This window comes from Pogoniulus pusillus, chromosome 2 (genome assembly GCF_015220805.1).
Source record: "Pogoniulus pusillus isolate bPogPus1 chromosome 2, bPogPus1.pri, whole genome shotgun sequence".
In the NCBI taxonomy this organism is placed as follows: Eukaryota; Metazoa; Chordata; class Aves; order Piciformes; family Lybiidae; genus Pogoniulus; species Pogoniulus pusillus.
This window is the reverse complement of record NC_087265.1, coordinates 45,698,316-45,725,893: the sequence shown is the minus strand read 5'-3', so window position 1 is coordinate 45,725,893 and position 27,578 is coordinate 45,698,316. Positions and strand designations below refer to the sequence as shown.

General features: G+C 45.9%; 1 protein-coding gene across 1 annotated transcript in view; it reads right to left on the bottom strand.

Annotated features, from left to right (window-relative positions):
* The window catches only part of GRB14 (growth factor receptor bound protein 14), a 75,363-nt gene extending 48,144 nt beyond the window's left edge, over positions 1-27,219 (bottom strand). The window contains exons 1-2 of the mRNA XM_064167503.1: positions 27,034-27,219; positions 25,333-25,465 (exon numbers count right to left, since the gene is read on the bottom strand). Of these exons, the coding sequence (XP_064023573.1) occupies positions 25,333-25,465; positions 27,034-27,176 (276 nt within the window). The 5' untranslated portion in view covers positions 27,177-27,219. The remainder of the gene's footprint in view (positions 1-25,332; positions 25,466-27,033) is intronic.
* Between the last annotated feature and the right edge of the window lie 359 nt (positions 27,220-27,578).

The window sequence follows — 27,578 nt, the reverse complement described above, 5'->3', positions numbered from 1 at the left end:
CTCCTTCTTAAATATGTTATCACAGAGGTCACACTACCTCTGTCACTGATTGCACAGGGGTCCATCTTGGAGCTGGCCAATACTGGCCCACTGGACAGAGGGAAAGCTTCTAGCAGCTTCTCACAGAAGCCACTCCTGTAGCCATTCTGCTACCAAAACCTTGCCATGCAAACATAATACATGATCATATGCTCATAAGTAGTTCTTTCTAGGTCCCTAAGGCCGCTGGCATTTCATTAGGTTGCCCCTGCCTCTGTCACAGACTAGAAAAACAAGGACTGGAGGAGCACAGGGCATGGCCAGCACCCACAGCAACAGCATGAAGCTCAGGAAGAAAGTGAGCTTCAATATGAATCATTTCTTGGTGCATCTTCATTAATATATCTTCAAGTCATAAAAAGTAAATCAAATCTAATCTTTCAGGTGCCTGCTTATCACAGAATCACAGAACTTCTTAGGTTGGAAAAGACCTTCAAGATCAGAGTCCAATCATTAGTTTCACACTGACAAGTCCTTGACTAAACCAAACCCCTCAGCACAACATCTAATCACTATGAATCGCTAGGGTTGGAAAGGACCACATGGATCATCCCAGTCCAATCTTCATCCCAGTATCCTTCATCACTAGGCCATAGCCTCAAGCACCACAGCCACTCCTTTCTTAAACACCTCCAGGGATGGCGACTCCACCACCTCCCTGGGCAGCCTGTGCCAGTGCCTGACCACCTGCTCAGGAAAGAACCTCCTCCCAACATCCAACTGACACAACTTGAGGCCATTTCCTCTTGTCCTATCATTAGTAATTAGGGAAGAATTATCATAGAATCATAGAATCAACCAGGTTGCAAAGGACCTCCAAGATCATCCAGTCCAACTTAGCACCCAGCCCTAGCCAATCAACTAGACCATGGCACTAAGTGCCTCAGCCAGGCTTTGCCTGAACACCTCCAGGGATGATGATTCCACCACCTCCCTGGGCAGCCCATTCCAATGCCAATCACTCTCTCTGACAACAACTTCCTCCTAAAATCCAGCCTAGACCTCCCCCAGCACAACTTTGACTTTGTCCCCTTCTTCTGTTGCTGGTTGCCTGGCAGAAGAGACCAACCCCCACCTAGCTACAATGTCCCTTCAGGTAGCTGTAGACAGCAACGAGGTCACCCCTGAGACTCCTATTCTCCAGGCTAAACAACCCCAGCTCCCTCAGCCTCTCCTCACAGAGCTGTGTTCCAGGCCCTTCACCAGCTTTGTCACCCTTCTCTGGTACTGTAGCCCTTCTCTGGTATTATAGTATGTCAAAAGGAACACAGAGAAGACCTATAAATAGGAGAAATTTGATTTTTTCCCATAGGATTGATGCCAACATTTTGTGTGCAGTTTGCTGAGCTTGTCCCTTCATAGACAGCAATGCAGCATGATCAGTATGGGGTTTGCTACCAGCAGAAATAACTGCTCAGCAACAGCTCTTGATATACTTGAAGGCTAGATAACGAAGTCCTGAGGTCAAGTCCTGACTTCTTGAAGCCTAATTTATTCAAGAGGAGACTAAAGTATGAGAGCTAGAAAATGGCCAAGCACTTTTTTCAATTGATGAAAAATCTAGGCTTGTTTTTTTTTCCCAAAGGATTTCTGCCAACAAAAAAGGATTATGAGCAGAGTAGGGCACTAAACACTGCCAATTTCCTTGGTTACTGTATGAAGAATGTTAGATGCTCAAAGAAGGCAAGAGAAACTGAAAAACATATCAAAGAATTGTTCAAGAACTGAAAACAGAGAGGAGAGAGTGCAAGGTTAATTGTGCCACTAAATCTTGTCAAAGTACAATAGGGACAAGTAACAACCAAGCATATTAAACCACTGAGATGTTAGAAGCTTTCTGTAAAGCTCTGTGCATTTATTACTCATCCTTTCACACATAACAACCACTCCTATCTACCTCTCATTGCAACTATCCAGCATAGTGCCATACAATTTGAATTCCAAGATTGTTGACAGTTTTGTGTATAAAATACTCTGTCAAATTTGATTGCTTCCAGAAGTGGAATGCCACAAGACAGGGAAAAAATACTCCCTCTGAACCTCAGTAGCTGAACCATAGAGGCTGCTTAAAGATGGTTCATGTTTTATTTAATTTATACTTGTGGGATCATTGGAAAGACAACAAAATATGTAGGATGCTTTATTAATTTCATGTTATTCTAAGCAGGAAATAAGCCTGGCCAATGGGTACCAAACTGCTATACCAGAATCTAGTCTAGGTGTCTGCTTGAGTATAAAGTGCATGTATTCAAAGTAAAATATTGCCCTAGAATCCTACTCAATTATAGTGTTAGATCTAGATTTATTTGGTCATTATCACTGGGGAGGGAAAAGTCCTGCAATAACTTACCCTGTGCAGGCCCTCTCACTAAGCGTCTCCTAAACAGACCCTTGACTTAACCAAATCATAGAATCATAGAATCAACCAGGTTGGAAGAGAACTCCAAGATCATCCAGGCCAACCTAGCACCCAGCCCTATCCAATCAATTAGACCATGGCACCAAGTGCCTCATCCAGGCTTTACCCAGGATGACGGAGACTCCACCACCTCCCTGGGCAGCCCATTCCAATGCCAATCACTCTCTCTGCCAACAACTTCCTCCTAACATCCAGCCTAGACCTCCCCTGTCACAGCTTGAGACTGTCTCCTTGTTCTGTTGCTGCTTGCCTGGCAGAAGAGACCCTCTTTACTTCAAATGTTGTTTATTTACACTAAGCAAATGTATTACTAACCCATAAAGAGTCAGACTTACAAGACTGATTTAAATGCCATACCCATTTCGGCAGAGTCAGTGGCATAACTGCAGGCAATGGAGCTCTTCTTGAAGACAAACTCATGTCTGCTTATCATAGAATAGTTTGGGTTGGAAGGGACCTCTAAAGGTCATTTAGTCCAAGCCCTCTGCAGTAAGCAGGGATATCCTCAACTAGATCAGGTTGCCCAGGTCCGTGTTGAGCCTCACCTGGAAAATCTCCTCAACCACCTTCATGGGCAACTTGTTCCCGTGCTCTACTACCCCTCATGGCAAACAACTTGTTCCTAAAATCCAACCTAAATCTAGTTTGCTTTTCACAGAACTCATTGATCCTCATCCAGGTGATAAGACGAAGCAGAACAAAACAGTTAGCAATACTGCTTGAAGCCTAACTTCTCATAACCCAAACAGTGGGAGTCAGTGCAAAGAAGAGACTAAAATGTAGTAAATGCCACTCTGTTTATGTGAACCAAGTCCTTCTCAATTGCAGAAGTCACTGAGGTAGGACTAACCAGAAAGCAGCCAACCAAAGAGCTTGATCTTCTGTCCTTGGAAAGGCCCACAGTGATATCTCTGGCTATAAAAATAGACATTTCTATCACTCAGAACCTTATCTTCACTGTCAAAACAGAAACAAACCCCAAATCATTCAAAGACTGTATTCTAGCACTTTACACTGGTACTGTCTTGTTGGTTTTGGTTGGTTGGGGTTTTTCCAGGCTTTTTGCATCAAACAAATACTCTTAGAATCATAGAATCAACCAGGTTGGAAGAGACCTCCAAGATCATCCAGTCCAACCTAGCACCCAGCCCTAGCCAGTCACCTAGACCATGGCACTAAGAGCCTCATACAGGCTTTTCTTGAACACCTCCAGCAACAGCAACTCCACCACCTCCCTGGGCAGCCCATTCCAATGGCAAATCACTCCCTCTGTGAACTTCCTCCTAACATCCAGTCTATACTTCCCCAAGCACAACATGAGACTGTATTGCCTTGTTCTATTGCTGGTTGTCTGGGAGAAGAGATCAACTCCCACCTGGCTACAACCTCCCTTCAGGTAGTTGTAGAAAACAATGAGGCCACCCCTGAGCCTCCTCTTCAGTGCTTCTGATCTTAGGTTTTCAGGAAAGTAACTAAATGTAAGAACAGATGCACTGAATCCAGAGTTTAATTCTATTGTACTTCACTACCATTATTCACAGCAGCATTAGTTGAAGTAATGCAATTCTTACCTTTGCAATGCAACAAAGGCCTGAAAATGTGGCATGTAAAAGGCTTCAAATGAAATTTAAGGCTGTTTTATGAACTCAAGCTCATCACCTTCACTCATATGTTTACTTTATGTATCAAGTATCTGCATAACAAGCCTCATTTCATCAATAGGGTTCTACTGAGAAAATCAGAGGGTGTTTCTTTTCTTCTTTGTCAAAAGGATAAACTTTTGGATTGCTAATAAGATAAGGCAAGCTATAATCTTATTTTAAATATCTCATTATTTGAGAGAGATGTTGAGGTGCTGGAAGGTGTCCAGAGAAGGGCGATGAAGCTGGCGAGGGGCTGGGAACACAAACCCTATGAGGAGAGGCTGGGGGAGCCAGGAGTAGAGGAGGCTCAGAGGTAATCTCATTGTTGTCTACAACTACCTGAAGGGAGGCTGTAGCCCGGTGGGGTTGGTCTCTTCTCCCAGGCAAGCAGAAACAGAAGAAGGGGACACAGTCTCAAGTTGTGCCAGGGAGGTCTAGGCTGGATGTTAGGAGGAAGTTGTTGGCAGAGAAGAGTGATTGGCATTGGAATGGGCTGCCCAGGAAGGTGGTGGAGGCACTGTCCCTGGAGATGTTGAAGCAAAGCCTGGATGAGGCACTTAGTGCCATGGTCTAGTTGACTGGACAGGGCTGGGTTCTAGGTTGGACTGGATGACCTTGGAGGTCTCTTCCAACCTAGTTGATTCTAAGATTATGGGCTTAATAGCAGAAAAGCAGCATTCTCTTTTTATGCAGCTTGATTAAGCAACAATCCTGTTGTAGACCAAATTATTAAACAGGTGTTGGAAGTGGCATAGTGGATATTCCTTTTGTAACTCTTGAACAAAAAGTCTGCATCAGAAACATTGCTCATCTTAAATGGAGACTGCAGACATTCTGCACAAAATTATTTGTACTAAACAGAATCTGCATAACCAGTCAGGTTGGAAGAGATCTCCAAGATCATCCAGGCCAATCTAGCACCCAGCCCTAGCCAGTCAACTAGACCATGGCACTAAGTGCCTCATTCAGGCTTTTCCAGTAACTGGTATCAGTCAGATACTTCAGAATCCATGGATTTTAAATATCTTTTTCCCTGTTAAATTACTTTCCTGAACAATAACACTGCAAATACAAAGAGAGTAAATACAGCTCCCCCTCAGAATTAAAACCTGGAACACACACTCTTTTTACCTGCTGCTCTCAAACAGTAACAAAATACTGCCAAGGAATAGGAAGTAAAGATAAATACTTCCCTGAACTTTCAAAGCCTGTTGTGCTTGAGTAAGATCTGATAAGAAACTGATACCAAGTCACAAAGAGAATTTGTTTGGAGACAGGCATTTAATCCTTTATCAGTTAGCTTTAAAATAAAGAGCTTTTAGTAAAGCCAGAAAATCAGTTAAAACACAGCAGATATTACCATTTCCTTCACTCAGAAATACTCAGTTATAACTTGGACTCATTTTACATTGACTTTATAGCAGCAACAGATCCATAGCAACTAATCTTCTAGGTTTAAGGCATTACACATATTTACTTTTATTCTTCTAAGTTCAAGTCCAAAATCCTTATGACTGTTTTCATAGAATCATAAAACCACCAGGTTGGAAGAGACCTCCAAGGTCATCCAGTCCAACCTAGCACCCAGCCCTGTCCAGTCAAATAGACCATGGCACTAAGTGCCTCATCCAGGCTTTGGTTCAACACCTCCAGGGATGGCAACTCCACCACCTCCCTGGGCAGCCCATTCCAATGCCAATCACTCTCTCTGCCAACAACTTCCTCCTAACATCCAGCCTAGACCTCCCCTGGCACAACTTGAGGCTGTGTCCTGTTGTTCTGTTGCTGGTTGCCTGGCAGAAGAGCCCAACCCCACCTGGCTACAGCCTCCCTTCAGGTAGTTGTAGAGAGGAGAACAAAAGACTTTTCTAGAATCAAGTTTAAACTGTTAGCTCTCTAACATTTGGAATTAACATCTTTTTCTATGAGAGACAGCTATGATAAATGTCAAGTGTTTGCAACTAGGTTTTTATCCTTCAGGCACACAGTTTTTATTTCCTATGGAAGTATGTTCTCAAAATTCTATAACATAGCTTCAAATTTTTTGCTTTAAGATTCTGAAAACAACTTGTGGTACCACAGCCTGCTTCTGTAGGCATCTTACTCACTGGAACATTAGATATGCACATGTTTGCACTACCAGAACAAAAAAAAACCAAACCCTCTCTCTCCAACCTCTTTCCCTCAGATCTTGAGAAAAATGTTTGAAAAATGAGAACTGTAAATCTTGGTGCATTGCATTAGTGGCTTCATTGGGAAAGAAACAAAAATAACCCAAGCCATTTTTCCTTACCCCTGGGTATTAAAGGTCCTTGACTCCTGAAAGCCACATGCAGCTTTTTATTCTATGAATAATATTGACCCATTTGTCTGCAAGGTGAAACAGGGGATTATTTTCCTCATTGAGGTTATCTGGGTCTGTATTTTCTTCAGTTGGATATATGAACCATGTCTACCTAGGAAGTAAGCAAAAACTTCAGTGTTGACTTTATAACATAAACCCCAATATGAGCCAGCAGTGTGCCCAGGTGGCCAAGAGAGCCAATGGCATCCTGGCCTGGAGCAGGAACAGTGTGGCCAGTAGGACAAGGGAGGTTATTCTGCCCCTGTACGCAGCACTGCTCAGGCCACACCTGGAGTGCTGTGTCCAGTTCTGGGCTCCACAATTCAAGAGAGATGTTGAGATACTGGAACATGTCCAGAGAAGGGTGACAAAGCTGGTGAGGGGTCTGGAACACAGCCCTCTGAGGGGAGGCTGAGGGAGCTGGGGGTGTGCAGCCTGGAAGAGAGGAGGCTCAGGGCAGACCTCATTGCTGTCTACAACTCCCTGAAGGAAGATTGTGGACAGGTCGGGGTTGGTCTCTTTTGCAGGGCAACCAGCAACAGAACAAGGGGACACAGTCTCAAGTTGTGCCGGGGGAGGTCTAGGCTGGATGTTAGGAGGAAGTTGTTGTCAGAGAGAGTGATTGGCATTGGAATGGGCTGCCCAGGGAGGTGGTGGAGTCACTGTCCCTGGGGGTCTTCAAGAAAAGCCTGGATGAGTCACTTAGTGCCATGGTCTGGTTGACTGGATAGGGCTGGGTGCTAGGTTGGACTGGATGATCTTGGAGGTCTCTTCCAACCTGGCTGATTCTATGATTCCAGGAGCTCCAAATAAGGTTTTTATAACATATGGAATAGAGATATCTTGCTAATAGAGGAAGGTCAGTGCTGTACTTAAAGCACTGGATATGGAGTCACAACAGATGATCTATTCCTGGCTCTGCCAGACATAACACAGGAATATGAGCATTTATAGTTAACAAGAACAAATCAGACTCAGCTTTTGCTTCTGCAGATGAAAAGAAATTCTGCAGAGTAGAAATTCATTAAGGTTTCTAAAAACCTCTGATGATGTTTTTTGTCCTTGTTTTTTTCCTTTAAGCTAAGATGCAAGGTTAAAGATTATTATACAAGTCCAACATGAGAGGTCACACCTGGAGTACCACATTCAGTTTTGGGCCCCTCGCTACAAGAAAGACATCGAGATCCTGGGCTGTGGTTGCAGAGAATGGCAGTGAAGGTGCTGAAGGGTCTGGAGAAGAGGTTTTATCACAGTATCACCAAGGTTGGAAGAGACCTCATAGATCATCAAGTCCAACCCTTTACCACAGAGCTCAAGGCTAGACCATGGCACCAAGTGCCACATCCAATCCTGCCTTGAACAGCTCCAGGGACGGCGACTCCACCACCTCCCCGGGCAGCCCATTCCAGTGTCCAATGACTCTCTCAGTGAAGAACTTTCTCCTCACCTCAAGTCTAAATTTCCCCTGGCATAGCTTGAGGCTGTGTCCTCTCATTCTGGTGCTGGCCACCTGAGAGAAGAGAGCAACCTCCCCCTGGCTACAACCTCCCTTAAGGTAGTTATGAAGAGCAGCTGATGGATTTGGAGTTGTTAAGACTGGAGAAGAGAATGCTCAGGGGAAGGATTGCTGCTCTTCACCTGAAAGCAGGCTGTAGTGAGGTGGATGTTGGTCTCCTCTCCCTGGTTACAACTGATAGGACCAGAGAAAATGCCCTCAAGCTGCACCATGGGGAAGCTTGACTGGGTACTAGGAGAAACTCCTTCACTAAAAGGGTTACTAAACACTGGAGTAGGCAGGCTCTCCAGGGAGGTGCTTGAATCACCATCCCTAGAGGTGTTTAAAAGACTCAGAGATGTGGTGCTAAGGATCATGGTTTAGCACCAGACTTGTTAGAGTTAGCTAATGGTTGGACTTAATGATCTTTTCCAAGCAAAATGATTCTATGACTCTATAAAGTCAAGTAAGTTATTTGTGGTACTATCTGCACTTCCTTGAGAGAGTGCTCCTATCTGCTTGGCTTGACTGTGACTTGGTCTCTTTACCAGAAGGAGAGCCAGTTAATACCATTAATAGTCTGTAGTTAGTTTGAGTGGCTTTGTTGGATGCTGGTTTGGTTTTCTGCCCCACAGATATGGTTGCATAGATTTAGAAAGGTTTCAAAGTGAGTCGTTGCCTTTCTACTCTTCACACAAGAACCCCTCCACAAATCATGTATTTTCCTCATTGCACATCCAGACTGGGACTGCAACAGTGTTTTATCTCAGAGTCACAAAACTATATGCTCTCTTAAAATTTAGACATGTCTATACAAATCATTTCCCAGGTTGTGATTTCTGTATGTAGGCAATTATCACAGAATCAACCAGGTTGGAAGAGACCTCCAAGATCATCCAGTCCAACCTAGCACCCAGCCCTAGCCAATCAACTAGACCATGGCACTAAGAGCCTCACCCAGTCTTTGCTTGAACACATCCAGGGACAGCGACTCCACCACCTCTCTGGGCAACTGTTGTCTGTATCCTAATTAGAAGCACAGACACACCTCTAAAATAACCTAGATACATTTCTCTCTTAAGACTTAAGTAATAAATATTATGGATACTAGTGGGCTAAAATGTGAGCTGATGAGCTGCAGATGAATGTTCCATGCCTGAAACAGAAGAAAAGGAAGTTCATGCTGTTACTAGAGCAGAGAGGTCTGATTTCTTCCTCCTCTTAATTGCTCCTCCCACAACTGCCCCTCTTGAAAAGTTTCTTTGGCCTGATTAGCATGTTTTATTAATCTTCCCATTTGAGGTATGGGCTTTAATTCCCTCAGAAGTATTAGTTTCAAACATGTTGAAGTCAAACAAGGAGAATGCAGGCAGTGGCCAGCTGTCACCTCCCACTAATCACTGCAGGATTTTACCACTTGCTAGAGATATATCCCATCTTGTTTACAACAATGATATTCAGCTGATACAAAAGTTTGGAATCTCTGAGCCCTGAAATCTTCAACTGGAAGTTGTATCAGTTCCTGTCACCATGCATGCATGGACACACACAAGATCAACATCAGCTGCTAGAAGCAGGATTCTGATGTTCTTCCACTGCCTGGCCATCGTGGCTCCTGCTACACACATACCCAAGAGAAGACTACTCTTATACTAAAACCACTCATCTAAGTAATCTGCAGATGTCAAGACACAGATATCCATTGTCTGGTATCCCACTGTATGAAATAGGGTGGACAGAATGCTGAGCAATCACATGGTTATACCTCTTTTCCACACACAAGGGAAACTTGGTCCTGAAAGCAAAGGTGAGAGCAGAAGAGATTTAAGGAGGCAACTAAAAATGAGAAGATCTTTTTTTCTGTCCCAATAGTCCCATATCAAATTTGCCTCACCTCTGTGACAAATCTAGCCAGATCTCTTCAATGCATTGGCACAGCATAAATGTTACAACTGCAAAGAGGGGAAAAAGATCACAGAGCAAAAACTGGGAAAACAACCCAAACAACCACACTGTATTAGTGGCTCTGGAATTATCATGTGAAAGAACAAGTTCTCAGCTATCTGTTGCAAATAACTTGCAAGAAGATACACAAGCACAACGAATAGAAAACTCTTTCAGCAATCACAAATGTTTAAGACTATTTTATATGTATGATGGAGTTAATTCAATCTGGTGAAAGCTAACCAGGTTTAATGTTTAACTCTGCTCTGCCCTGCTGAGACCTCATCTTGGATACTGTGTTCAGGTTTGGGCTCTCCAGTTTAAGACGGATGGGGATCCTGCGGAGAGGGTCCAGTGGAGGGCTAGGAGGATGATGAGGGGACTGGAGGGCATGGCTTAGGAGGAGAGGCTGAGGGACCTGGGGCAGTTTAGTCTGGAGAAGAGAAGACTGAGAGGGGATTTGATAAATGTTTATAAGTATCTGAAGGCTGCCAGGAGTGGGGGGACAGGCTCTGCTCTCTTGCTCCCTGGGATAGGACAAGGAGCAATGGGTGTAAGCTGCAGCAAAAGAGGTTCCGTCTCAACACAAGGGGGAACTTCTTTCCTGTAAGGGTCCCAGAGCACTGGAACAGGTTGCCCAGAGAGGTTGTGGAGTCTCCTTCTCTGGAGACTTTCAAAGCCTGTCTGGATGTGCTCCTCTGTGATCTGTACTGGATTGTGTGGTCCTGCTCTGGCAGGGGGGCTGGACTCAATGATCTGTTGCAACCCCTAACACTGTGTGTGATCCTGTGTGAACGTTGGTGTTTATGCAGAAGTACACTTTGTGTATGCAAAAATCTAAAGAAGTTTTATTGTGGCAGAATTGATGCTCAGAAGGATGATTAAACTGGTTGTCTCCAGAGTTCTCAAGTTCTTAGTTAAGTAAATTATAACTCTCATGACATCAATTTGAATCTGAACTCCGTTCAATGTTAATGCCCCAGCACTGGGAGAGTGAAGTTTTACTACTATAAAATCAAAATTTCTGCTCATTTTGTTAGCTTAAGGATTACAAAATACATAGTAAACTACTTCATATTTTCTCCATCTGTTCATATAATCATAGAAAACCAGGTTGCAAGGTCATCCAATCCAACTTAGAACCCAGCCCTAGCTGGTGGGGTTTTTTCTGTGGGTGTTGGTTGTTCTTTGTTTAACTCTTCTTTCATTGCAATCCATTCTACTTTGTTCTGTGGTTCTGTCACTTGTGACAGAAATACTTTTCATAGAACCATAGAATCAACCAGGTTGGAAGAGACCTCCAAGCTCATCCAGTCCAACCTAGCACCCAGCCCTAGCCAATCAACCAGACCATGGCACTAAGTGCCTCAGCCAGGCTTTGCTTCAACACCTCCATTGATGGTGACTCCACCACCTCCCTGGGCAGCCCATTCCAATGCCAATCACTCTCTCTGACAACAACTTCATCTGAACATCCAGCCTAGACCTCCCCCAGCACAACTTTGACTGTGTCCCCTTCTTCTGTTGCTGGTTGCCTGGGAAAAGAGACCAACCCCCACCTGGCCACAATCTCCCTTCAGATAGTTGCAGACAGCAATGAGGTCTGTCCTGAGACTCCTCTTCTCCAGGCTGCACACCCCCAGCTCCCTCAGCCTCTCCTCATAGGGTTTGTGTTCCAGGCCCCTCACCAGCTTTGTTGCCCTTCTCTGGACACCTTCCAGCACCTCAACATCTCTCTTGAATTGAGGAGCCCAGAACTGGACACAGCACTCAAGGTGTGGCCTGACCAGTGTTGAGTACAGGGGCAGAATAACCTCCCTTGTCCTACTGACCACACTCTTCCTGATACAGGCCAGGATTTCATTGGCTCTGCTGCCCACCTGGGCACACTGCTGGCTCATCTACCAGTATCCCCAGCTCCCTCTCTGCCTGGATGCTCTCAGCCACTCTGTCTCCAGCCTGTAATGCTGCTTGGGGTTGTTGTGGCCAAAGTGTAGAACCCTGCACTTGGCCTTGTTCAATCTCATCCCTTTGCCCTCTGCCCACCCAGCCAGCCTGGCCAGGTCCCCCTGCAGGGATCTGCTACCCTCCATGAGCTCCACACCTGCTCCTAGCTTGGTGTCATCTGCAAACTTACTGATGCTGGACTCAATCCCCTGGTCCAGATCATCAATAAAGATATTGAACAGGACTGGGGTCACAACTGACCCTTGGGGAACACCACTAGTGACAGCTGCCAGTAAAGACAGTTCAGGCCTGTCAAGGTGGTCTGTAAAGGGAAAACTTCAATTGCATTCTGTTCTTAACAATACTGATGTCTTGCATCTCCCACTTCCCACAGTATCAGTTATTGACAATGCCACCACTAAAGCCACCTGGAAAAGAAATCTGTCAATGAAATATTAATTTAATCATGAATCTGCATGGCAGGTATGGAGCTGCTACAACATGAGCTGAACTTCTCAGTTCTCCAGACTAGCTCTAAACAAATGCACCCACCCCTGAGAATAATTATGAAGCAGAACAGTGTAAGTATTTACCACATCTCATTCCCTTCTGAAAATTATGAGGACTCAAGCTCCATTCATCAGAGTTCAATCTTTTAAAGCCAAACTCAATAAACTCACATTATCAGAAGTGACTCAGCAACATCAGAACAGAGGTTCCCTGTGGTTCCTGCATCCCTGCAGTTTCAGCTGGCTATAACCAACAAGCCTCTTGTATATTCAAAGAGACTGAGACTGCTTTTATCCTTGTCTGCTCTAGCCACCTCATAATTGCACAGCACTATAAAGGGGTCACAGGACCTGGGAGTCAACTCAGAATACAAGAGATTAATATCAAAGCACTGGGATTTTTTTTGACAATTAAGGTTGCCAAATTTATAGAGGTTTTCTACAGCAAGAATTAGAACTACTGCAGTGTATCAGAGCTCTCTTGTTCCAAATGTAACTTCCCAAGTGGCACAGAAGAGGCAGTTTCTTGTATTGAGAAAACACTCCTAGCAGAAAAGATAGGAAACTTCAGTTTTGACTTCCAGCCTGGTGTATTAGGAAGAGCATGTCCAAAGATCATGGGAGGTTCTCCTCCTCCTCCACTCTGCCCTGATGAGACCTCATCCTGAACACTGTTCAGTTTTGGGCTCCCCAGTTGAAGAGGGACAGGGATCTGCTGGAGAGGGTCCAGCAGAGGGCTACGAGGATGATGAGGGGACTGGAGGGCATGGCTTAGGAGGAGAGACTCAGGGGCCTGGGGCTGCTTAGTCTGGAGAAGAGAAGACTGACAGGGGAATTGATAAATGTTTATAAGTATCTGAGGGCTGCCAGGAGAGGGGGGACAGGCTCTGCTCACTGCTCCCTGGGATAGGACAAGGAGCAATGGGGGTAAGTTGCAGCACAAGAGGTTCCACCTCAACACAAGGGGAAACTTCTTTACTGTAAGGGTCCCACAGCACTGGAACAGGCTCCTCAGAGAGGCTGTGGAGTCTCCTCTGGAGCCTTTCAAGACCTGTCTGGATGTGTTCCTCTGTGATCTGTGTTAGACAGTATTGTCCTGCTCTGGCAGGGGGGCTGGACTCAATGATCTCCTTGGGTCCCTTCCAACCCCTAACATCCTGTGAGCCTGTGATCCAGCCTGAGGAAGCCCAAAATGATAAAAAGATGATTGAAATATTTCTAATTTGACAAAGACTGGCAAAATGTTTACCATAATCTTTAACAACACTGATGATTTTTTTTTAATGTATAACGCTACAAATAGTAAAACTCTAAGCATCACATTTTTCTGATCTAAGCAAATTAAACAGCAAGCTTGCAGAGGCAACAGCTTAGTAACCAGAAAAATTAGGGTGACGTTAGAATCATAGAATCAGTCAGGGTTGGAAGGGACCACGAGGATCATCCAGTTCCAACCCCCCTGCCATGGGCAGGGACACCCTACCCTAGATCAGGCTGGCCACAGCCTCATCTAGCCTGGCCTTAAACATCTCCAGGGATGGGGCCTCAACCACCTCCCTGGGCAACCCATTCCAGGCTCTCACACTCTCAAAGTTAAGAACTTCCTCCTCACATCCAGTCTGAATCTCTTCACCTCCAGATTTGCTCCATTCCTTCTAGTCCTTTTATCATAGAATCAACTAAGTTGTAAGAGACCTCCAAGATCAGCCAGGCCTGTCCAATCAACTAGACCAAGGCACTAAGTGCCTCATTCAGTATTTTTTTTACCACCTCCTACAAAGTACCCCTACAGCTTTTTTGTAAGCCCCCTTCAGATAATGGAAGGCCAGAAGAAGATCACTTCAGAGATTCCTCTTCTGCAGACTGCACAGCCCCAGCTCTTTCAGTCTGTCCTCATAGCAGAGCTGCTGCAGCCCTCTGAGCATCCTCATGGCTCTTCTCTGGACACACTCCAGCATCTCCACATCCCTCTTGTAACAGGGGCTCCAGAACTGGATGCAGTACTCGAGGTGGGGTCTCAGCAGAGTGCAGTAGAGGGAGAGAATCACCTCCCTGTCCCTGCTGGCCACACTTCTCCTGATGCAGCCCAGGCTCTGGTTGGCTTTCTGGGCTGCAAGTGTACACTGCTGGCTCATGTTGAGCTTCTCATCCACCAGCACCATTTAAAGGAGTATCTGATCCTTGTCATCAAGTTCCTCTCAGTTCTTCTTTGCCAGAAAGCTTTACAAGAAAATCTTTGTTAATGTAAAAAGTAAAGTGATGCTCCACTACAATCCAATGTGGTTTTGAGGTCTTTTTACACAATTGATTTCCTGGAAAGAATGTTGTGGGAGGATATTTGGATTCTAAATGATACAAATATCTACCTGTTTAGAATATGAAGAAAGACAAAAGAGGCAAGATAAAATTCCAGAGATGTGAGAGTTCTTCACCTTGAGATTTAGTTGAGTTTTATTTTTGCACTTCTAATTTAATTTAAAGAAACAAGGCACTAATTACCTTGAACTACTTTTGTGATGAAACACTTTCTGGTTTATCCTTGAGCAGGGCAAGGACTGTCACTCCAGTGCAAATAATTTGGGGTTTGTTTTCAGAAAGACTTAAAAACTAAGCTTTCACAAACTCATAGTAACCTATTTTTAGCTCATAGAATCAGGCAGGTTGGAAGAGACCTCCAAGATCATTCAGTCCAACCTAGCACCCAGCCCTAGCCAATCAACCAGACCATGGAACTAAGTGCCCCAGCCAGGCTTTGCTTCAACACCTCCAGGGACAGTGACTTCACCACCTCCATGCGCAACCCATTCCAATGCCAATCACTCTCTCTGGCAACAACTTCCTCCTAACATCCAGCCTGTACCTACCCAGGCACAACTTGAGACTGTGTCCCCTTGTTCTGTTGCTGGTTGCCTGGCAGAAGAGACCAACCCCCACCTGGCTACAGCCTCCCTTCAGATAGTTGTAGACAGCAATGAGGTCTGCCCTGAGCCTCCTCTTCTCCAGGCTGCACACCCCCAGCTCCCTCAGCCTCTCCTCACAGGGCTGTGTTTCAGGCCCCTCACCACCTTCATTGCCATTCTCTGGGCATGTTCCAGTATCTCAACATCTCTCTTTAATTGCGCAGCGGCCCAGAACTGGACACAGTACTCAAGGTGTGGCCTGAGCAGTGCTGAGCACAGGGACAGAATAACCTCCCTTGTCCTACTGGCCACACTGTTCCTACTCCAGGCCAGGATGCCATTGGCTCTCTTGGCCACCTGGGCACACTGCTGACTCATCTTCAGCTACCATCTACCAGTACTCCCAGGTCCTTCTCTGCCTGGCTGCTCTCAGCCACTCGGTAGCACAGCTCGGGTTTGTTGTGGCCAAAGCGCAGAACCCTGCACTTGGCCTTGTTAAATCTCATCCCATTGGCCTCTGCCCACCCATCCAGCCTGGCAAGGTCCCTCTGCAGGGCTCTCCTACCCTCCAACACATCAACACATCTCTTAGCTTGGCATCACATCTGATCATCTCACCAAAGAGAACCAAACGCACACTGAAGAACGGAGCATGTTTTCTTACAGTTAACAGTCTTCCATACTAATATCCATTCTGATCATAATTAGAACCAAAAGTACAAAGTGTTTTATATTTCCAGTTCCTTGTCACTTCTCAGAGAATACAGACTGCAAGACACAGTTAGATTTTCCACACGAGTTCACAAATTGTACCTAACAACAGCAAAAGAACTCTTCAACCAGGCTGTGTTGGACAGGAGATGAAAGCTGGGGGGGGAGGGGGGGGTTCCTCCTTTACAAATAAATATCTTCCACCCTAAAGCATAAAATTCAGTTAATTTGAATATATATAACTACAACATTATGCATGCCAAATGCACCCAACTCCCTCCTACGCTTCTTCCAAGGATGCCAAAGGATGATTTCTTCCAGAGTGGATTACGCAACTGAGAACGTCGCTGCCTTGCCATCCACACGCACAGCTGTTGATTCCGTCGCCGTATTATTCACTTGAGGATGAAGATGTTAAATACATCATCTCACTCTCACTTGTGAAACATCTCAAAGTTCTACCTTCTCAAACACAGGGGTGATACTGCGGCATCACCTGCTGAAAGGCTGCGCTGAGAACAGGTTACCTGAGGCATGAGCCTGCCTGTTGTCAGCAGCTCAGTGCAAGCATGTTCCTTTTATTCTCCCAGCTCCCAGTTTCCCCTCTAGAATAACAAAACTTTTTGCTGTGCTGACCAGACTTTTGCTCCTTAATTTGACCCCCATCCTTCACCTCTGTGCCCAGCAAGGCGATGGAGCAGGTCATCCTTGAAACTTTTCCAAGGCACGTGGAAAATGAAGTGATTGCTGGCAGCCCAGATGGGTTCACCAAGAGCAAATCGTGCCTGATAAATGTTGTGGCCTTCTGCAATAGGGAAACAGCACAAGTGGAGAAGGGAAGAGCAACTGATGACATCTACCCAGACTTGTGAAAAGTGCTTCACATAGAGAATCAACCAGGTTGGAAGAGACCTCCCAAACCATCCACTCCAACCTAGGACCCAGCCCAAGCCAATCAACTAGACCACGGCACTAAGTGCCTCAGCCAGGCTTTGCTTCAACACCTCCAGGCACGGCCACTCCACCACCTCCCTGGACAGCCCATTCCAATGCCAATCACTATCTCTGACAAGAACTTCCTCCTAACATCCAGCCTAGACCTCCCCTGGCACAACTTGAGACTGTGTCCCCTCGTTCTGTTGCTGGTTGCCTGGGAGAAGAGACCAACCCCACTTGGCTACAACCTCCCTTCAGGTAGTTGTAGACAGCAATGAGGTCACTTAAGCATCAAGAAAACAAAGGTTTCCTATGCAAAGTACAATTACCCCTCTGCAAAACACAGGTGCTGCTGTACTGGACAGGTTTGCAGAGCAAACCAAAGGAAGTGTTACTTTAAATGCTGCGTTCTGAAGCAGACCCTTCAGCAGCTGACAGACAAAAGACATTCAGCTGCATAGGCAGAAAGGAGCATATATTTCACCAATTATGCTAAGCAGATCCAATCCCAATCATTTGTCAAACACTTTAAACATAACCAGCTTTGATAGGTCTTCTACCGAGCATTGTTTCCCATAACATGTTGGTCTCTAAATTAGAAAGGTATAGTCTGGATGAGTGGACCACTCAATGGATAAGGAACTTTCTTGACCATCCTACTCAACGCTACAGCACTACAAGCTGGGGACAGAGTGGCTGCAGAGCAGCCAGGAAGAAAGGGACCTGGAGATACTGGTAGATAGTAGGTTGAAGATGAGCCAGCAGTGTGCCCAGGTGGACAGGAGAGGACAATGGCATCCCAGCCTGAATCAAGAACAGTGTGGTCAGTAGGACATGGGATGTTATTCTGCCCCTGTACTCAGCACTGGTCAGGCCACACCTTGAGTACTGTGTCCAGTTCTGGGCCTTTCAATTCAAGAGAGATGTTGAGGTGCTGGAACGTTTCCAGAGAAGGGTGACAAAGCTGGTGAGGGGTCTGGAACACAAACCCTATGAGGAGAGGCTGAGGGAGCTTGGGGTGTTTAGCCTGGAGAAGAGGAGGCTCAGGGCAGAGCTCATTGCTCTCTACAACTACCTGAAGGGAGGCTGTAGCCAGGTGGGGGTTGGTCTCTTTTCCCAGGCAACCAGCAACAGAAGAAGGGGACACAGTCTCAAGTTGTGCTGGGGAAGGTACAGGCTGGATGTTAGGAGGAAGCTCTTGTGATCTTTAAGGTACATTCCAATCCAAACCACTCTATGATTCTTGAGAAAACTCAAGGTTTCCTCTTAAATAAAGTTTGTTCTAATTACTGTTAACATGTCATGACTCCTGAGTCTGTGAAGATACAAGGGGACACAGTCTCAAGTTGTACTAGGGGAGGTCTAGACTGGATGTTAGGAGGAAGTTCTTCACAGAGAGAGTGATTGGCATTGGAATGGGCTGCCCAGGGAGGTGGTGGAGGCACCGTCCCTGGGAGTCGTCAAGAAAAGCCTGGGTGAGGCAGTTAGTGCCATGGTCTGGTTGATTGGCTAGGGCTGGGTGCTAGGTTGGACTGGACGATATTAGAGGTCTCTTCCAGCCTGGTTGATTCTAAGATAATAATAGACAATATTCCTCACAAAACTTTAGACCACATATAATTTTCAAAGAGTTATGCTTTTCTGCCAAGCAGTTAGCTGTTGTGCTTATTGGATAAATTTGGCTCTCATGGAGCACTGCCTACAGTAAAAAATGAATTTATGGAGTGCTCAAGCAAAGCCTGGATGAGGCACTTAGTGCCATGGTCTAGCTGACTGGACAGGGCTGGGTGTTAGGTCAAACTGGATGATCTTGGAGGTCTCTTCTGACCTGGTAGATTCTATGATTCTACAACACAAAACTATTCCAAACTGCAGGGAGTGAAAGCAGATGGACAGTTCCATTGATAAAGCAGTCAAAATAACATTCAGACACACAGATGTCCCACCTCCCAAGCACAGAGGCAACTCATTCTGCTAAGTAGCATTTACCAATCTCCCTTTATAAACTTATTTCCCACAAACAGTTGTGCTGTTCAAGCAGTACGTTCAATGTTTTGAGGGGCTTATGAGAAAAGATGATCAGAAGGTAGTAAGAAGTTCAGCTTTGAAAAACAATATTTCACAGTACTGTTAATAATCTATTTAATAATCTATTCAGAAAAGAAACTATTTCACAGATGCTACAAATAAAAGAGTTGATCTTTGTGAAAGTATCTTTTTCTCCTTGGAAGTATTTTTTTCCTGGAGAGAAAAACAAGCCAGATGAAGTACAACTTCTTTGTTCCTTTCCCCCAAACTCTCTTTCTTTTTTCCTCTTAGAATCACCCATTCTAAAATGGTGATTAGTTACCCACTAGACATAAGCAGAATTTTTTTCTTTATTAATCCTGAAATTAAAAACACAGAAGGGACCAGATGAGAAAGGAAGTAATCTAAAAGAAGAATCACTGAAAAATTATGTAGATCATCAGAGAGGCAACAGAATAAAATCTGGCAGCTGTCAACACTCTATCAAAAAAAAAAGTGCCTAACTGTAGCTGGTTTCTCTTACAGAGAGAATCATAGAATCAACCAGGTTGGAAGAGACCTCCAAGATCATCCAGTCCAACCTAGCACCCAGCCCTATCCAGTCAACCAGACCATGGCACTAAGTGCCTCATCCAGGCTTTTCTTGAAGACCCCCAGGGATGGTGACTCCACCACCTCCCTGGGCAGCCCATTCCAATGCCAATCACTCTCTCTGTGAAGAACTTCTTCCTAACATCCAGCCTATACCTCCCCTGGCACAACTTGAGACTGTGTCCCCTTGTTCTCTTGCTGGTTGCCTGGGAGAAGAGGCCACCCCCACCTGTCTACAATGCCCCTTCAGGTAGTTGCAGATAGTAATAAGATCACCTCTGAGCCTCCTCTTCTCCAGGCTAAACAGGCCCAGCTCCCTCAACCTCTCCTCATAGGATTTGTGCTCCAGGCCCCTCACCAGCTTTGTTGCCCTTCTCTGGACATGCTCCAGCACCTCAACATCCTTCTTGAATTGAGGGGCCTAGAACTGGACACAGTACTCAAGCTGTGGTCTGACCAGTGCTGAGTACAGGGGAAGAATAACCTCCCTTGTCCTACTGGCCACACTGTTTCTGATGCAAGCCAGGATGCCATTGGCTCTCTTGCCCACCTGGGCACACTGCTGGCTCATCTTCAGCTACTCTCCACCAGTACCCTCAGGTCCCTTTCCTCCTGGCTGCTCTCAGCCACTCTGTCCCCAGCCTACAGCGCTGCTTGGGGTTGTTGTGGCCAAAGTGCAGAACCCTGCACTTGGCCTTGGTCAATCTCATCCCATTGGCCTCTGCCCACCCATGCAGCCTGTCCAGGTCCCTCTGCAGGGCTCTCCTACCTTCCAACAGATCAACACCTGCTCCTAGCTTGGTGTCATCTGCAAACTTACTGATGCTGGACTCAATGCCCTCATCCAGGTCATCAATAAAGATGTTGAACAGGACTGGGCCCAGCACTGATCCGTGGGGAACACCACTAGTGACAGCTGCCAGCTGGATGTGTGGAAACTATCGCACTGTTAACAGTAATAGTCAAGAGCCTGGGGGGTTGTGCTAGTCTGAGCCTAGCTGGAATATTTTGGTGAGAGGAATTAGATTGTAGGCTGTGAAAAGAAAATATTGGTGATGCCTACTGCACTCCTAGGCTTAGAATCATAGAATTATAGAATCAGTCAGCTTTGAAAGGGACCACAAGGATCATCCAGTTCCAACCCCCTTGCCATGGCCAGGGACACCTTACCTTACATCAGGCTGGCCACAGCCTCATCCAGTCTGGCCTTAAACACCTCCAGGGATGGGGCTTCAACCACTTAGAATCATAGAATCAGCCAGGTTGGAACAGACCTCCAAGATCATCCAGTCCAACATATCATCCAGCCCTATACAGTCAACTAAACCATGGCACATTTCATGCAGCTTTGAGTCACAGTTTCTGCTTTATGACAGCTTAAGGACAACATGACCCCAGAACTTCTTTATCACATCAGCAAAATTGAATCTATTAGTTTAAATTATAGAATCATTGAATAATTTGGGTTAGAAAGGACTTCCAGACCTTTCCAGACCACTTCCCTGGGCAACCCATTGCAACCACTCTCATGCTGCACAACTTCCTCCTCATGTCCAACTTGCTGAGATGTATAAAAACAAGAACATAAATATAGATAACAGAGCTGCTCCCTGGCTTTGGCTGCACTTCTCTCTCTAACCTGCTGTCTGTGTGACTAATCCATCTGCTTCCTAACCCCCTGTCCGATTCTCCAAACTCACCTTGAACATAAGGCAAAGTCTGGGGTAAGGTAGAGGGGTGGAAGGGATGTGGAAAGGTGGTTGGGAGCCCCTCCTGGGGACTCTGGTTTCTGGGAGGGCTGTTGTGTTTCTGTATTACTTTTTAACTTGTCTATTTCTGTCTCAAGCTGCACAGATTGCAAATACCTGCTTGTATATTGTGCTAAGCTGTTAATATAAAGCTCCATTCTTTAATTTCCAGCTGCTCAGTCTAGCCTGGGTGATTCTTCTTAAGTGTGGGGGCACAGGTAACACCCAAACCATCAGAGGACTATATTCAATGATTTTTTTCTATGTGGATTGCCTATTTGCAGACAGAGCTATTACAATGTTGGCACAATAAGAACACAGGGTGGAAACATGACATTTCCAAGTACAGCCTCCACAGCCAACTGTGGGAAGTCAAAGTCACAGACAGTTCACTTCTCCTTACATACCTGCTTAGCATTCTCTATATATAGATCTCCTTTTTAAATCTAAGTCATTTTATAAACATAGTAGATTTCAACCTGAACATCAAAGATAAAACTTTAACTCAATGGTTGCCACTTGGCCTTATACCTCTAATAACTTCAGACAGAGAACATAAGAACAGTTATGCTGAGTGTGACAAAAGCTCTGCTTAGCCCAGCACCATTTCTCCAGCTGTGTCCACCAACAGACACCTGGATGAAAGGCTTTTTGTCAGAAACCATGGCCTTGTTATAATGCTTCCAGAAAACAACAGGAAGACTCCCCTCAGCTTTCCTAGTAATTGGAAAATAGGTGAAGCTCTGAATAGAGACTTAACATTACTTAAGTCATTTCTTTCAGTAAGCCACTTGCTTTTGATCCTGCTTTTACCAGAGCAAGTGATTGTCATGGTAGGCATGAATGGGCCAAAATAGGCTTATCCATGTCCTGTCTTGCCCAGATATGCTTTTCTGCTCTCCCTCCTTCTGTTTTGGGGAGAAACAACCACAGGAAAGAGGACAAAGAACCTGGAGCCATTGAGCCTAAGGACCCTGGCTTGCCCAGACTTGTTTTGCTCCTGTTTACAACCTGTGGTAACATGGTACATACACTTGGCTTGTGCCTGCCTCATGCATGACCTATGATTTTCTGAAATTTGGGTAAAGCAAACCTATGCCTTCACTTAATATGGTCAAGCTTGGCTAACTGCCATTCTGATTGGCTATTCAGTGTCCAACATCCCATTAGTCTCAGGCTGTATTGATGAAAGAGATAAGCAGGTAACGCAACGTGCTCTGCCACTGCATTCTTGCTTGCTTGCCTACTGCTGCCTGCTGCCACTGCTCTCTGCTTCTGGCAGTGTTCTGCCTCATTGCCTTATTGCATCCTGAACTGCCTGGAGACTGCTTGCCTCGAGTTTACCAGGAACAGGCTTTAAATACCTCCACATGATTGGCCTGCTTAGCCAGCATGACATCTGACAGTCTTCTGCTAAGACTGCACACTGCAAGACATCCTGCCTACACCTGCCAAGACGAGGTGCTCTGGAAGATTGTCTGCCTCCTTTCCCAGCAGCCTGGGAAGCTTGGGAAGAATGAGAAGCCTCACCAGCTGACAAGACACCAACAGGATTCCCTCAAAGCATCTGAATGCTGTCTGAAGCTGTAGCTAGCCTCACAAGTTGGGTGCTACTATTTGTGAGTAAATAGAGTACACCAATTGCCTTCTGCCATAAGCAGAAAGGAGCTCCTTGAGCCCTTCTAGTGGACAAGCTGTATAATTAACTGCAAGCAGTGTAATGACCACAAGAAGCTTCTCTTCCAGTTCAACTATTGTTATATTATTGCCAGTTATTTTTTCTAGCTCTTATATTATTCCTTCGTGTAATGTTTCCATGACCACAGAACCTGATTATTATTCAAAAGAACCTGATTATTATTGAAATTGGTGGTCAGGGGGGGTGAGAATTCTGAATACTAAAATTAATAAACAATATTAATTTTGGAAAAATATCACCTTGCATTAATTAATTAGTGGTGAGACCTCATCTTGAATACTGTGTTCAGTTTTGGGCTCCCCAGTTGAAGAGAGACAGGGATCTGCTGGAGAGGGTCCAGCAGAGGGCTAGGAGGATGATGAGGGGAGTGGAGGGCATGGCTGATGAGGAGAAGCTGAGGGACCTGGGGCTGCTTAGTCTGGAGAAGAGAAGACTGAGAGGGGATTTAATAAAGGTTTATAAACATCTGAGGGCTGGTCAGGAGAGAGGGGACAGGCTCTGCTCACTGCTCCCTGGGATAGGACAAGGAGTAATGGGTGTAAGTTGCAGCAAAAGAGGTTCTGCCTCAACACAAGGGGGAACTTCTTTACTGTAAGGGTCCCAGAGCACTGGAACAGGCTCCCCAGAGAGGTTGTGGAGTCTCCTTCTCTGGAGACTTTCAAGGCCTGTGTGGATGTGTTCCTCTGTGATCTGTGTTAGATAGCATTGTCCTGCTCTGGCAGGAGGGTTGGACTCACTGATCTCCTTGGGTCCCTTCCAACCCCTAACATCCTCCTCCATAACAGTGATATGTTCCTAAATGGAAAACCAGGAGAAATGGAAGGAAGCATGACAAGAACCTACATGAAGAAACCAGCAAAACTATGAGGTTCAGCTTCTGAGAGCCTGAAGCTAACTGTTAGCTGGCTTCACTGATTCTGTCATTCAGCGATTTCAAACATGATAGGCCGTAAGAGCTGATAGTTGACCTCTGTGTGTTAAATCATGCATGGGAAATCTACTTTCCAGTTGCAAGCACAAAGATTAACACGACGAGTGCAGCTTAAGCCAGCAAGGTGGCTAATTTAAACTATTTTTTTTTTTAATGTGACTTCTGTCATTACATTCAGGAAGGTAACATTACCAACTCAGTGTTTTTCCTGCCACTGGAGGCAGTCAGTTCTTTCACCTTGCCCAAGCAGGAAACCAGCACAATTTTACTGCACTGCATTAGCAACATGTAGATATACACTGACCAGAAATACTTCAGATTAGTATTGCTTTTAAAGGAAAGAAACAAAAGCAATAAAAGCAGTCCAGAAAGACAGAATTAGTCTTAAAGGACATGCAAAGATGACAACAATCAGTGCAGTTTTCCAGACACATGACTTTTTTCACTGGACAAGGAGGGGGAAGGCTCCTGCTTAAGGTGCTGGCCAACATTTTGCTAGTGAAGTTTGCTGGCAGGTGTGGAGTGACAGCTATGTCTCACCAACTTCAGAAAACTTAATGTGACTACTAGAAACTTCAACTTGCTTCATGCAAACCTCAAACCAAACAAAAGGTAGCAGTGCATCCACTTACACCTTGAATATCACCTCTAAAACCGTTAAGACTCTTGCAGACCACCATAAAAAGAGAATGTGAAGGAGATAGTACCCTTAGTGCCACAGTTCCTTGTAAGAACTCTCTCCTATCTCAAGAAAAGTAAATATAAATGAGATAAGAAAGCTTTCAAAGAGTGAAATGGATCTTCAACACCAGTAGCCTCCATTAATTGGAAACTCTTTCTCTTGAACCCCTGCTCAGGATAATACACTCTGTGTGTGAACAATACTAAGACAGAGCACTGCCAGGTCTTTCAGCCCACTCAGAAATTTCCTTGTCTTACAGTTTAGGGTATCGATGGAAATAAAGTAGCATCATCCATACAGAGATAAACATATATGCATATAAAATATAGCCACGTACACAGAATTGTCTCCTTCATCAGTTTTGGTTTTATCCAAAATTAGATGTTCAGACCAAAGAAGCTACGCAATGACTGTTAAAATCCTCCAGGCTATAGCATCAATGACAGTAATTGGAGGTGGGGAGGAAGAGAAGAAATAAATTAACTTCTCATTTAAGGACATAAAGTACTGCCTGCCTGTCCCTGGTTCAGCTTTACCCAAAAAATGTGCAGTCACAAGCAGACTGTGAGAAAGAACAGTCACATCTTAACTCAGATTCCAAAACCTCATTTTCTACAGTCAATGACCTACAGAGGAGATTTCACCAAGTTACAGAAATGTGGAACACCTTTATTAGGAAAAAATAACTCCATAAGTGACTGAGCTTTCCCTCAAACTCTCATGAAACCAATTTAGAATGTATTAAATAATAATTTATACATCTTACCTGCTTTTTTCTTGAAGTTGCCTTGGGCAACAGACTGGCTGACAAAACTGATGTAAATGGAGAGCAACACAGCTCAGGAAAAGGATTTGGAATTGATGTGATCTCCAAAATACTGTCATCTTTCTTTTTTCTCCTATTTCAACAAAATACATAATATCAAGGGATCACTGTAACAGTCGTTGTTAAAATTGCAATATCCAAATACAATGCATTAAATGATGAGGCACTAACACCACGATCATTCCTGGTTGCAGCAATTAGCTTTTTTGTTGTTGTTGTTGCACAGTTACTTATTTTAATCAGCAGGCTGGATTTAACATATGAGTGCTTAACACTACTTGAAAGAAATCCAAGTGCTCAGCTCTGGATATAAAGTTGGTTGACTATGTGTAAGTTTGCACAGTAAGAGCACAGATATATTTATATTGGCTCCTAAGGGCATTAGTAAATATTTTGTTGTCCCTGTGTTCATGGCATTCCCTGTGTACACACATTACAACAGTGGATGCATGTAACTTCTCAGTCCTACCTCCTGAGGACAACACAACTGTATTTTAAAGAAATGCAAACTTTTCACCACAATCAGGAGCCAAAGTAACTGAGAGGACAAAACAGTACAAACCAATACACTCATTTCTGTTTTCAATCACTTTTGCATTAGAATCTCCATAGCTTCATCACAAAACGAGTTGCTGGCTACTTAAATCTGGCTGTGTCAGAAGTCTCAGCAAGCAGCATTCGCAAGAGCAGCGAAGGTAACCTCTGCTGTACTTGCTGAAGGGCTCATTTATGCGCTGGTTTCAAGTATCACATTAATAACGTGCTGGGTACATTATGGTGCATGCTTTCCTCACCTAAAATACCGAACAGCATTTTGTCTACTTGATTTCATTCAGAGAGCAGCACACAAAGCACCTCAACTGTTTTAAACCCATTTTCCTACATGTGCAAGGTGCTGACTCCGAGCTCATTATTTCGCTTCGAAACCTTCGTTATTATCACTGCAGATTTCAGATACCAATTGGTAATGGGGGAAGCTGTCGATGCAGAATGAAGGTGCTTTTGTTTCTGGGAATCCTCACTAAGCATTAAAGTGATATTTAGCACTAAGGAGAGAAAAAATCCTCTGTGCAGTCTTTTGTAAACTTCAGCCTACCAAAACGCAGGGGCTGCATGAAAAATCCCAGCTCACACTTGCATTTACCTAGAATAGAGCCTCATGCTTTTAAGAACAGCCTGAGAGCTAACGAGCAGGGTGCCCTGACAGCTATTACAGCGGCATCCTTCACGGGGGAGCAGTCTAACTCAAGAACATTACAAGCAAGACGCTGCAGGGAGAAAGTAGTGGCTCGGTTCAGTTTGACAAGGCAGGCTCGACAAGGCTGTCTCTGCTCACCTCTAACTAGGAAAGCCCAACACAAACGATAAATCACAAATCGGGGGATGTGCAGCCGCCGCTGAGGGAAGTGTCTCCAGGGCCGAGAAACAACTTTTGCGACGCAGGGAGGCGTGGGCCGCTCCTGGGCCAGGCAGCTCCCTCTTGCGCCGCGCCCCTTCCCCACACCGCCGCGACCAAGCCGCAGGGCAGCGGCGCCCTCAGGGCCCTGCTCCCCGCCCGCGGGCAGCCGGCCAGCCCCTAGACGGCACCAGGCGGGTCCTTGAGGGAGCGGGCAGGGCTAGCGGCGCCCGCTCTGGCCTTACCTGTCGGGGGGCGAGGGCGGTGTGTCTGCCGCGGTGGGCCGGGTCAGCGGGCAGGGGGAGCCAGCCGCGCCGCGGAGGCCGTCGCCCGCGGTCTGCGCCGTCCGCCCTGCGCCGCGCAGCACACCGCTCAGCGGCGCGGCCATCAGCGCTAGCGACGTCCTGGCTGCGCGGCCGCCCGGCGCGGGAGGCACGTCGGCGAGCCGCCCCGGCGCTGCCGGGCGTGTCAGGTGGAGGCTGCTCTCCGCTCCCGCTGCGGAGGATGGGGGAGGCGGGGGGAAGCGCCGCCCGGGTGGCGAAAAGCACCGAACGCCTTACCCGGCACACGTGCGCGGGCGGTGGCGGCGGTGGGGGGGTGGGGGTTGGGGGGGCGGTCGCTGGCTTCGCGATGCGACGGAGAGGCAGCACGGGGCGGGCGGGGGCTGAGCCGTGCCCTCTTGGCTGCCTGCACCGCACCGCACCGCACCGCACCGGGGTGGGGGCAGTGCTGTGCTTCGCTCCCTCGCGGCAGAGCGAGGCGGGTGCCGGCAGGTGCGCGGCTCGCGGAC